The following is a 12368-nucleotide window of genomic DNA, read 5'->3' as shown; positions in this document are numbered from 1 at the left end:
CAGGAGACAGTGACTACGATGCCAGGGCGAATCCCACAATACAGAGCAAGTTCAGACCGCACCCATCACTGAACCAGGCACAGCTCTGCCCGCCTGATCACACCCCCGGCAGCGGCCCTGCTCCAGGTGCCAAACCTCACTGGGGTATGGATAGCAAATCAGTCAGTTAGAGGAGGGAAGTGATCTGAGCAGAGGGCGTGGAAGCCATGGTGCAGAGGGGCAAGACTGACCCCGGGCAACAAAAAAAGACTTTGGGGCGAAAGAGGGATGACAATATTCAGATGGCCATTCAGCCCGCATGTCTGCGGCCGGTGAATTTGATTGCTGCTCAAAGAGGCTGCTCTTTACGTGGAAACCAGATCAGCTGTTTTCGGGTTGCTGCCCGTGGTGTGTGCCAGCGGGAACAGGGATCCACATCAAGGGATGATTTATCTTCCCTGACTCAGGCCCAGTTACAAGTGACCTCTGACATTCCCGACTGCTCCGTTCCTCTGTGGGCAGCACTGACATTCCCGACTGCTCCGTTACTCTGTGGGCAGCACTCTCACTGAGTCAGGAGGTTGTGGATTCAAATCCCAATTAAGAAACTTGAGCACGTAGTCCAGGCTGACACTCTCAGAGCCGCACTGTCAGAAGGTCAGTACTGAGGGAGTGCTGCACTGGCAGAGGGTCAGTACTGAGGGAGTGCCGCACTGTCAGAGGGTCAGTACTGAGGGAGTGCCGCACTGTCAGAGGCTCAGTACTGAGGGAGTGCCGCACTGTCAGAGGGTCAGTACTGGGGGAGTGCAGTACTGGGGGACTGCCGCACTGTCAGAGGGTCAGTACTGAGGGAGTGCTGCACTGGCAGAGGGTCAGTACTGAGGGAGTGCTGCACTGTCAGAGGGTCAGTACTGAGGGAGTGCTGCACTGTCAGAGGGTCAGTACTGAGGGAGTGCTGCACTGTCAGAGGGTCAATACTGAGGGAGTGCCGCACTGTCAGAGGGCCAGTACTGAGGGAGTGCTGCACTGTCAGAGGGTCAGTACTGGGGGAGTGCAGTACTGGGGGAGTGCCGCACTGTCAGAGGGTCAGTACTGAGGGAGTGCTGCACTGGCAGAGGGTCAGTACTGAGGGAGTGCTGCACTGTCAGAGGGTCAGTACTGAGGGAGTGCTGCACTGTCAGAGGGTCAGTACTGAGGGAGTGCCGCACTATCAGAGGGTCAGTACTGAGGGAGTGCCGCACTGTCAGAGGGTCAGTACTGAGGGAGTGCCGCACTGTCAGAGGGTCAGTACTGAGGGAGTGCTGCACTGTCAGAGGGTCAGTACTGAGGGAGTGGAAAAATTTTGCAGGCGAGGTTTTTAACCGGCAGGTCATCCGAATACTATGACACCCTCTGCTCCCTCCCCCCTCTCTCTATTCCCTCTCTAATTTGTGGATGACCTTAATGCTATGACTGGAGGCGCAATTGCCAAGACAATCAATGGCAGGGAGAGTGAACGCCCCTGCCATGCTTCTCAGTTGGAAGTATTTTGAACTTAAAAATGATTTTATGGTTCTCATGGTGGGGGCTGTATACAAGAGCTGGATCCAAGATATAAATCCAGGCCCAAAGTCAAACCTCCCCAAAATCTCAGATAGGCATACTCCACCCTATCAAACGCCTTTGCTGTATCCAGTGAGATTATCTCCGACTCAGGGACTAGAGGGGGAGACAAAAGATTTTGTCACGTGTCCCGAGGTACAGTGAAAAGTATTGTTCTGCGTACAGTCTGGACAGATCATTCCGTACATGAAAAACATTATAAATACACAATGTAAATACATATACATCGGGTGAAGCATACAATATAGTGCTACAACTGTAGAGAAGATGCGAAGAAAGATCAGTTCAGTCCATTAGAGGTTCATTCAGGAGTCTGGTAACAGCGGGGAAGGAGCTGTTTTTGAATCTGTTAATGCGTGTTCTCAAACTTTTGTATTTCCTGCCCGATGGAAGAGAGAATAACCCGGGTGGGAGGGATCTTTGATTATGCTTCCCATTCCCAAGGCAGGAGGTGCAGACAGAGTCAATGGATGGGAGGGGGGTTTGTGTGATAGACTGGGCTGTGTTCACAACTCTGTTGTTTCTTGCGGTCCTGGGCCGAGCAGTTGCCATACCAGGCTGTATATACCCACCAAACTCTCATATATACCCACCAAACTCTCATATATACCCCCCACCAAGCTCTCATATATACCCCCCACCAAGCTCTCATATATACCCCCCACCAAGCTCTCATATATACCCCCAAACCCCCACCAAGCTCTCATATATACCCCCACCAAGCTCTCATATGTACCCCACAAATCCCTACCAAGCTCTCATATATACCCCCCACCAAGCTCTCATATATACCGCCACCAAACCCCAACCAAGCTCTCATATATACCCCCAAACCCCCACCAAGCTCTCATCTATACCCCCCACCAAACTCTCATATATACCCCCCAAACCCCTACCAAGCTCTCATATATACCCCCCACCAAACCCCAACCACCCAATAACCATAACCCCAACAGTCATACCTAATAAACGCCCCCCCCCCCGCAATATATGAGCTGCAGATAACCCCATCCCTTTGCGTGTGAGGTTGTCCATTTTGGAAGGACAAATATGAATGCGGAATACAGGGTTAACGGTAGAGTTCTTGGCAATGTGGAGGAGCAGAGAGATCTTGGGGTCTATGTTCATACATCTTTGAAAGTTGCCACTCAAGTGGATAGAGCTGTGAAGAAGGCCTATGGTGTGCTCGCGTTCATTAACAGAGGGATTGAATTTAAGAGCCGTGAGGTGATGATGCAGCTGTACAAAACTTTGGTAAGGCCACATTTGGAGTACTGTGTACAGTTCTGGTCACCTCATTTTAGGAAGGATGTGGAAGCTTTGGAAAAGGTGCAAAGAAGATTTACCAGGATGTTACCTGGAATGGAGAGTAGGTCTTACGAGGAAAGGTTGAGGGTGCTAGACCTTTTCTCATTAGAACGGAGAAGGATGAGGGGCGACTTGATAGAGGTTTATAAGATGATCAGGGGAATAGATAGAGTAGACAGTCAGAGACTTTTTCCCCGGGTGGAACAAACCATTACAAGGGGACATAAATTTAAGGTGAAAGGTGGAAGATATAGGAGGGATATCAGAGGTAGGTTCTTTACCCAGAGAGTAGTGGGGGCATGGAATGCACTGCCTGTGGAAGTAGTTGAGTCGGAAACATTAGGGACCTTCAAGCAGCTATTGGATAGGTACATGGATTACGGTAAAATGATATAGTGTAGATTTATTTGTTCTTAAGGGCAGCACGGTAGCATTGTGGATAGCACAATTGCTTCACAGCTCCAGGGTCCCAGGTTCGATTCCGGCTTGGGTCACTGTCTGTGCGGAGTCTGCACGTCCTCCCCGTGTCTGCGTGGGTTTCCTCCGGGTGCTCCGGTTTCCTCCCACAGTCCAAAGATGTGCAGGGTCGGTGGATTGGCCATGATAAATTGCCCTTAGTGTCCAAAATTGCCCTTGGTGTTGGGTGGAGGTGTTGGGTTTGGGTGGGGTGCTCTTTCCAAGAGCCGGTGCAGACTCAGGGGGCCGAATGGCCTCCTTCTGCACTGTAAATTCAATGATAATCTATGATTAATCTAGGACAAAGGTTCGGCACAACATTGTGGGCTGAAGGGCCTGTTCTGTGCTGTATTTTCTATGTTCTATGTTTGCTTCAGTTCTTATTTATTAATTTAGAGTACCTAATTATTTTTTTCCAATTAAGGGGCAATTTAGCGCGGCCAATGCACCCACCCTGCACATCTTTGGGTGTGGGGGCGAAACCTACGCAGACACGGGGAGAATGTGCAAACTTCACACGGACAGTGACCCAGACCCGGGACCGAACCTGGGACCTCGGCCCCGTGAGGCAGCAGTGCTAACCACTGCATCCTCCCCCGCTCCCCCTTGCTACAGTTGACTAACTATTCTAGCCGGTGTGATGGCCCCCACACGGAGAACCATTCATAACCCCAAAATTCCGAATCACCAATCCAGCCCCCCCGTCCAAACCGGCTTTATTTAATCCAAAAGAAAGTAACATGAAGAATGAGCAGCCCACCAACCCCAAAAATACAATTCAACTGGCAAAGTTACAAAATGGCCCAATCAACAACCCTTCAACCACTGACAATAAAAAAAACAATCAACAGGAAACCCAAAATACCCACAACCACCTTCGAACAAACATCCTTCAGCCCGTACAAATATACCACAATTATTTCAACCCCAGTCCATGTCTTTAGACAAAAGCCTCAGCTTCCTCTGGAGTCTCGAAGTTATTTTCATAGGCCAGCCAGAGGTGCGTGGGCTAAACCACGCCAAACCGGACTTTGTTACAGTGCAGTGGTGCCGAGGCCTTGTTGAAAGCTGTCCTCCTCCTGGCCAGCTGTCCTCCAACATACTGGTGGATCCGCGCCTCGCAGCCATCCCATCTGTTACTCCAATGGTCCTTCGTCCACCGCAAAACCCTTCCTTTATCGTACGAGGCGGCTCCCATCACGGGGCCTCTGCCTCAGCGATCTGTGGGCTCGATCCAGCTCGGGAGGGGGCTGCCATTCCCCCCCCCCCCCCCCCACCATCTTCCAGAACGACTGCGCCATAAACTGTCAGGTTGGGGGTCCTCCAGCCCTTCTAGCAACCCCACCACCCTCAGATTCTGCCTTCACGACCGGTTTTCCAGGTTGTCTACCTTAACCCTCAAACTCTTGTCGGCCACCACTGTTGCCAGCCCCACCTCCAGAGAAGCGATCTGGTTGCTCTACCTCGACAGACCAACCCCTACCTCCTGCAGCACTGCACCCTGCTGTTTCACCACCTCGTCCACTTAGCCAGGGCCCATCGAATTGAGGAAATCGCTGCCTCGATCGCCTCCTCATTGTCTCCCAAGGCCTCTCGACACAGTTTCTGCAGTTCCACAGCTAAGATTTCAAAGGTTAATGGGGCGGCTCCTGGCCCTGCAATGGCCTCCGCCATTTTCTTCTCCACCAAGGCACTCGCAGCCTCCACTTTTGAAGCTGTTTCTTTCGTTTTCTGTTGCCTAGTTGAGTACCGATTCCGCTTCCTGTGGGATACTTAAACCATCCGCTTCAAAAGGTGTCGGCTCCGAGTTCCATCATCGGCTGGGCAAAATGGGTTTAAGCAGCGACCTCCGGCGGGAGCCCCCACATGTGACTGCTCTGTGCAATGCCGCAACAGAAATCAAACTCCCGGTTCACAAGTTCCACAGGATTGAGATTCTGTAAATCCTGTGTACTATGAACCCACGGCATTGAATTTTATAGACTGCACTCCTCAAGAGATTCCTATCGCCCCACCATTGGCGGCAGTGCCTTTAGCTGCCTGGGCTCCCTAACCCTCTCCCCCTCCTTCAAATCTCCCTCTTTGACCAAGGGTTTGGCCACCTGTCCCAATATCCTGTCCTGTGGCCCAGTGTCAAAACCCGTCTACAAAGGCCTTTGTACACCATGTGAAAAGGTGTTACATGAATGCGAGCAGTTGGTGTTCCTCACCGCACAGATGAACCATTTTCCTGCGATGAGCACTGGTTTCAGGAATAATAGCTGCCCATCAGGACAGCCACCACTATTCCCCAAGATTCCATCACGTAATTTGCCCAATTCCAATCACCCTGCCCCCCACACTCCTGTCATTGGCCACCCAACTCCCTGCACCAATCAGCGTTATCCTGAATGGATGGGGTAGTACATTAAACTACAACCCCTCCCCCCTCCTAATCTCCAACAGTTTTATCAATAAATAAATAAAGAATTTAAGGATTTTGCAATGTTTTAATGCTCCGATTGGTTTTCTGCCAGGGGTTCCCCTCAGCTGTGTCCTGGAAATTAACCTTTAATTCCTGGAGACTCCAGGACAATCCAGGCGAGGTTGGCATCTGCTTTCTAAGCTGGCAAGAGGGAAAATCAGCCCCTCCCTCCCTCCCCAGTCTAAACATAGCTTCAGACATCCATACACCAGGAAGAATCCCAATCCCAGACTCCGAGTGAGACAATCGGAATTCAGACTCCCGTTCACACTTAATGTACGTTACTCAGGAACATAAGAACTAGGAGCGGGAGTCGGCCATTCAGCCCTCGATCCTGCGCCGCCATTAAATATGACCATGGCTGATCTCCTCTCGGCCTCAACTCCACTTTCCTGCCTGTTCTCCATAACCCTTTAACCCATTCTCCATTAAAAATCTGTCCATCACCTCCTCAAATTTACTCAAAGTCCCGGCATCCACCCCACTCTGGGGTAGTGAATTCCACAGACTCACGGCCCTTTGAGAGAAGTAATTTCTCCTCATCTCTGTTTTAAACATGCTACCCCTTATCCTGAAACTGTGACCTCTCGTTCTAATTACCCCACAAGAGGGAGCATCCGCTCTGCGTCTATTTTATCATCTTGTGAACCTCAATCAAACCTCCTCTCATTGTTTTAAACTCCAGATAGTATCGGCTTAAACTGCTCAATCTCTCTTCATAAGATAAAGCCCTCATCTTTGGAATCAATCGAGTGAGCCTCCTCTGAACTTCCTCTACTGAAATTACATCTCTCCTCAAATAAGGGGACCAAAACTGTGCACAATGTGTGGTCTCACCGAATGCCTTTTACAGTTACAGCAACACTCCCCTACTCTGATACTCTAATCCTTTAGGCATAAATGCCAAAATTCCACTTGCCTTCCTGATTACCTGCACGCTAGTTTTCTGCAATTCATGCACAAGGCCACTCTGAGAGTGAGGCAAAGCTCTCCAAACCCACCCCATATCTTCCCATTACCTGTTAACCTCGGTTGAAGCACCACATCAGCGAGGAGATTGACCATTGTCTCCAGACCCTTCACCTCCGCGGAAATTGCAAACATTGTGGTGTCCCTGAAACAGGACAGGAAACAAAGATTTATCCTGAGCACTGGTGGAAAAGCTTCAACCCCCCCCCCCCCCCCCGCCCGAAGGTGCTGAAAATATCCATCCCAATACTGGATTTTAAGAGCAGCTACATCATGAATGAGAGACCAGATTGTCTCCATTCCTCTTAAACCGTTTCTGGAGGACTCCCCTCTTCCCGTCACCCCCACCGCTCACACACCAACAGAAGCACTCGCCCTCTGCCATCCACTCCCATTGCCAGTACTGCATCACCAGCCTCCTGACCAATCTCCTACCTCCCAGCACAAGGACTGTAAGGATGGGGGGGGGGGGGGGTTGAAAGATGCTCTATCCTGCTGCTATTCCCATCACCTGTTCCTTCAGATATTCCAGGTACAGACGAAGGAGAATAACTCTGAATAAACCTGGAGTACAAGATGGCAAATTCAGATACCCGACCAAGGCAGTCTCTTGTTAAACGACCTGCGCTACAGCGTCTCCTCAAATAATCCACCTCATCGCACTACGCCTCACCCTGCAAAGCATACAAATCATTAGAGAATGTGGGAGCCATTGCATAAGTGTATGAAATAAAATGAGAGAAAGCAGGCAGAGGCAAGAGATAACAGATAAGTGAGGTATACAGATTGGGACAGAGAACGGTCAGTGAGATATAGAGACTCTCTGTCCCAGTCTATATAGCTCACTATCCTATTTCCTCTCAATAGCCACATGTGCATGTTTTCCTGGAGAGATGTGATGAGACAACCATTGAGCTGGCGGATTTCCACCCTCTTCCCTATATATATCCTATCTCCAACTATCTACTTCTTCGGCAGTTCCTCGGGATTGAAGCTGACTTGTGTCCACTCCAGTTTGGTGGGTTCAGAGATGGCTGATAAGCCCAATGCATGAGGTGCAGACTCAGCCACATGGGGGAGCAGGTGGGTTTGAAGGGTTGGGTAGATGAGGGGTTTGGAGGTGAGTGCGCTCCCTCCGATGCCTCGACGTCACCTCCGCAGCTTCATGTGTTTGGTGTCCTCCCAGGTGAACCTTTTCCATTTTGGTTCATTTACACCAACCCCAAGTCCCTCTGCCACACTGAAGTCAGCACAGGGTGGCATCTGGGATGAACGCGCTTTGTAAACTGCACAAACAAGCCAAGCAGTAACCCAGAAGGTACCACGCAGACCACTCACCAGCTGTCCCATTTCATACCACCCAAGACAAATGCAAAAGAACACACAGACTGTGCACAATGAAAAGATTTTCTGGCACTGTCGCAGTTATGTGGCCCTGGTGCCACTTAAGGATCCGCTACTCGGCCCAGATCTACAGTTGTTTGAAAACGGTCACCTCAGCACACGGCCTGCCTGAGTGAGCTCAGGTTCCAGAGGAGCAAGGTTACAAAGCAGAGCTGTCAGTCCCCGTCACAGTTACCTGGAAGATTGGCAGTCACAGATCCCTCCATGTTTCTCCAGCGTGAGGAGGATTTCATCCTTGGAGCCAAACTGTGCAGTAGACTGGTGGCAAAAACACACAACCAGTTACAAGTCTAAAAAGCTGCCATCTCATCCTTGACATTAAACACGAGCCGACCAACTAACAAAGTCTTCCAAAGTCCTCAACGTTGTCATTCATCCTGAACATTGAGTGAGAGGGAACAGAAACTGGCGGTGAGTCAGAAACTGGTCAGAGGGACAAGACACAAGAACAGGATGTGATGGATTAACAGCAATCCCCACTGTTGGGATTTAGCTGGAAGTAAACAACCCAGGCAAGTCCCAGGCAAGATTGAATCAGTCACTGTAGCAACAGTCGCAGGTTGGAAAGGGAGAAATGACCGAGTCGGCGTTCGCGCGACCCAGTCGGCGTTCGCGCGACCCAGTCGGCGTTCGCGCGACCCAGTCGGCGTTCGCGCGACCCAGTCGGCGTTCGCGCGACCCAGTCGGCGTTCGCGCGACCCAGTCGGCGTTCGCGCGACCCAGTCGGCGTTCGCGCGACCCAGTCGGCGTTCGCGCGACCCAGTCGGCGTTCCGGCGACCCAGTCGAACCGGCGTTCTCACGACCGAGTCGGCATTCTCACGACCCAGTCGGCATTCTCACGGCCCAGTCGGCATTCTCACCCCTGGTCACCATCGAGTATGAACACGATTATTTGGAATGAGAGATGAAACATCGAAAATTCTTAAAACTTCCTGACAGGGTCACAGACTCAGAATAAGGATCAACCATTTAGGACTGAGCTGAGGAGAAATTTATGAATTGTTGGAATTCTCTACTCCGGAGAGCTGTGGGCGCTGAGTGGTTATTGAGCAAATTGAAAACAGATTTTAATGTACAAAGGGATATGGGGATAAAGCGGGAGACTGACTCTGAGGTTGATCATCAACCACGATCTTGTTGTATGGTGGAGCAGGCTAGAAGGGCTGAATGGCCATCTTCTGCTCCTAATTCTTACGTAACAGCAACGTGTACACATGCGTAGAATGCCTGGTGCAAGCTGACTGCCCAGTGTCACACGTGGGGAATTTCCACTCACAGTCAAAGAATAAGGCCATTCAGCCCATAATGACTCTGATTTGTTTGAAAGATCGATCCTATCAGTCCCATTCCCCCCTGATCTTCCCCAACAGTTCTGGAAATTCGTCCTTTTCCAGTATTTATCCAATTCCGTTTTGCAATTTCTGATTGAATCTGTTTCCACCGCCCTTTCTGCAGCACCTTCCAGATCACAACAACCCGCTGTGTAAAAAAATTCTCATCTCCCCCCTGATTCTTTGTTAACGGGGAAGTGGTGGCAGTGATATTGTCGCTGTGAGGCAGCCGTGCTAACCACTGTGCCACCCACTAATGTCCTTCAGGGAAGGAAATCTGTTGTCCTGACCTGGTCTGCCCTACATGTGACTCCAGATTCACAGCAATGTGGTGGACTCATAAAATGCCCTTAGAGGGCAGCACGGTGGCACAGTGGTTAGCACTGCTGCCTCACGGCGCCGAGGTCCCAGGTTCATTCCGGCCCTGGGTCACTGTCCGTGTGGAATTTGCACATTCTTCCCGTGTTTGCGTGGGTTTCGCCCCCACAACCCAAAGATGTGCAGGTTAGGTGGATTGGGCATGCTAAATTGCCTCTTAATTGGAAAAAATGAATTGGGTACTCCAAATTTATATTTAAAAATAAATACATTTTAAAAATGCCCTTAGAGTTGGGCATTAAATGCTGGTCTTCCAGCGCCGTCCCATGGACAAATAAAAGAGAGCCAACTTCACTGGGTGAGGTGCGTCTACACTTTAGAAATCTGCCAGTGCTTTATGATTCCGGGTAAAAAGTGGAAAAAATATTTAGTTACTTACAGAAAACGCCAGCTTTTCCAGAAAGTGGGAGATTCCGCTCGGATATTTGACCTCGTGCCTCGATCCAGCATTTACTAAAACTGAAGGACATCACTGTATTAATGAGACACTCGGAGCCAGCATCCCACCGAATGTGGGAATAAGAAAGCCCAAGACCCTGGGCAGAGTTGAGAGAGATGGTGAGTGTTACCAGGAGAGCTGGGGGAAAATTCAAGGTGGAGAGGAAACTCAAAACGCCGCAAGAATTTTGAGTGGGGCTTCCCGGAGGAGGACTGAAGCAGATGAAGTCGCTGGAGTTATTACTGGGACAGGGTGGAGAGAGAATGGATTCCTGAGACGGAGATGGAGCATAAACAGTGAAATAAGGAACCGAGGAACCAAAACAAGACGTGATCATTCATCTCACAGACACCGAACACCCATCGTTAAATGGCTATCACATCAGACATGAACACATGGCAATGGCACGACTAAACACTAATGAAACCTACATACAAAAGGACCTGCTCATGCGTCAGTCGCAGTGATAGCACAAAGCACCAGACGACAACACAGCCCTGTCATCATAATGATGCTGGGCGGGATTAACAGTGACTGGGGCTAACCTTGCACAAAAGCATGGCTGAGGCAGTGAATATCTCACTCCCCAAAGCCTGCAGCATCTACAAGGCACAAGTCAGGAGTGTGATGGAATACTCTCCACTTGCCTGGATAAGTGCAGCTTCAATAACACTCAAGAATCTCAACACCATCTAGGACACAGCTGCCTGCTTGATGGGGACCCCCCTCCACCACTTTAAAAATTCACTTGCTCCACCTCCGATGCACAGTAGCAGTTGTGTGTACCATCTACAAGATGAACTGCAGGAACTCACCATGGCTCCTTCAACAGCACCTTCCAAACCCGCAACCTTTTCTGTCGAGAAGGACAAGGAGAGGATCTCCTTAAAGACTGTGGGTGTACCTATGCCATGTGGTCCGTGCAGTGATTCAAGAAAGCAGCTCACCATCACCTCCTCAAAGGGCAAAAAACACTGGCCTTACAAGAAAAACATCAAATCAATTCAGAGAGAATGAATGACTCCTCAAATGTAGCAACCAATTTGCGTGAAGCGTTCTGCAATTTGAAGAGAATTGTTCTTCACAGCCAAACACCATAAGATGTGGGAGCAGAAGTAGAGGATTTGGCCAATCGAGTCTACTCTGCCATTCAAGGAGGTCCTGGATGATGTGATACAATCCTCAACTCCACTCACCTGAATTTTCCTCATAACCCTTGATTCCTTCACCTAGAAATCTCTCTCTCAACCTAGTGAACTTAGGGGCAGCACGGTAGCATTGTGGATAGCACAATTGCTTCACAGCTCCAGGGTCCCAGGTTCGATTCCCGGCTTGGGTCACTGTCTGTGCGGAGTCTGCACATCCTCCCCGTGTGTGCATGGGTTTCATCCGGGTGCTCCGGTTTCCTCCCACAGTCCAAAGATGTGCAGGTTAGGTGGATTGGCCATGATAAATAGTGTTGGGTGGGGTTACTGGGCTATGGGGATAGGGTGGAGGTGTTGACCTTGGGTAGGGTGCTCTTTCCAAGAGCCGGTGCAGACTTGATGGGCCGAATGGTCTCCTTCTGCACTGTAAATTCTATGAAATCTATATCTGGGCTGTCTCCAGCGCATCGTTCCTTCGATAAGGGGACCAAAACTGTTCCGTATTCCAGGTATTTATGAATTGTCCCTCCCTCTCCCTCCACACAGGCTGCCTGAGCTGATCAGTGTTTCCAACCCCCCTCCCCGACACTGACTTCCCAACCCTCCTGGACACGGAGCCCCGACCTCCGGACACTGACCACCGCCCCTCCCTCCCCCGCCAGACACTGACCACCGCCCCTCCCTCCCCCGCCGGACACTGACCACCGCCCGCCGGACACTGACCACCGCCCCTCCCTCCCCCGCCGGACACTGACCACCGCCCCTCCCTCCCCCGCCGGACACTGACCACCGCCCCTCCCTCCCCCGCCGGACACTGACCACCGCCCCTCCCTCCCCCGCCGGACACTGACCACCGCCCCTCCCTCCCCCGCCGGACACTGACCACCGCCCC

General features: G+C 50.8%; 1 protein-coding gene across 2 annotated transcripts in view; it reads right to left on the bottom strand.

The window, feature by feature from the left end:
• Positions 1 to 12368, bottom strand: part of pmpca (peptidase, mitochondrial processing subunit alpha) — a 50220-nt gene that overhangs the window by 36685 nt on the left and 1167 nt on the right. The window contains exons 1-4 of one of the 2 annotated variants that reach the window (XM_072488889.1): positions 11528 to 11735; positions 10272 to 10351; positions 8358 to 8440; positions 6829 to 6923 (exon numbers count right to left, since the gene is read on the bottom strand). In XM_072488889.1, coding sequence (XP_072344990.1) covers positions 6829 to 6923; positions 8358 to 8440; positions 10272 to 10351; positions 11528 to 11720 — 451 coding nt within the window. In that variant the 5' untranslated portion in view covers positions 11721 to 11735. Of the gene's footprint in view, positions 1 to 6828; positions 6924 to 8357; positions 8441 to 10271; positions 10352 to 11527; positions 11736 to 12368 lie in introns of those variants that run through there. The other variant, XM_072488888.1, reaches the window with a different exon arrangement.

Source organism: Scyliorhinus torazame, chromosome 22, assembly GCF_047496885.1.
Source record: "Scyliorhinus torazame isolate Kashiwa2021f chromosome 22, sScyTor2.1, whole genome shotgun sequence".
Taxonomy (NCBI): domain Eukaryota; kingdom Metazoa; phylum Chordata; class Chondrichthyes; order Carcharhiniformes; family Scyliorhinidae; genus Scyliorhinus; species Scyliorhinus torazame.
Note: the sequence above shows the minus strand (reverse complement) of the source record. Positions and strands in the feature narration are given on the sequence as shown.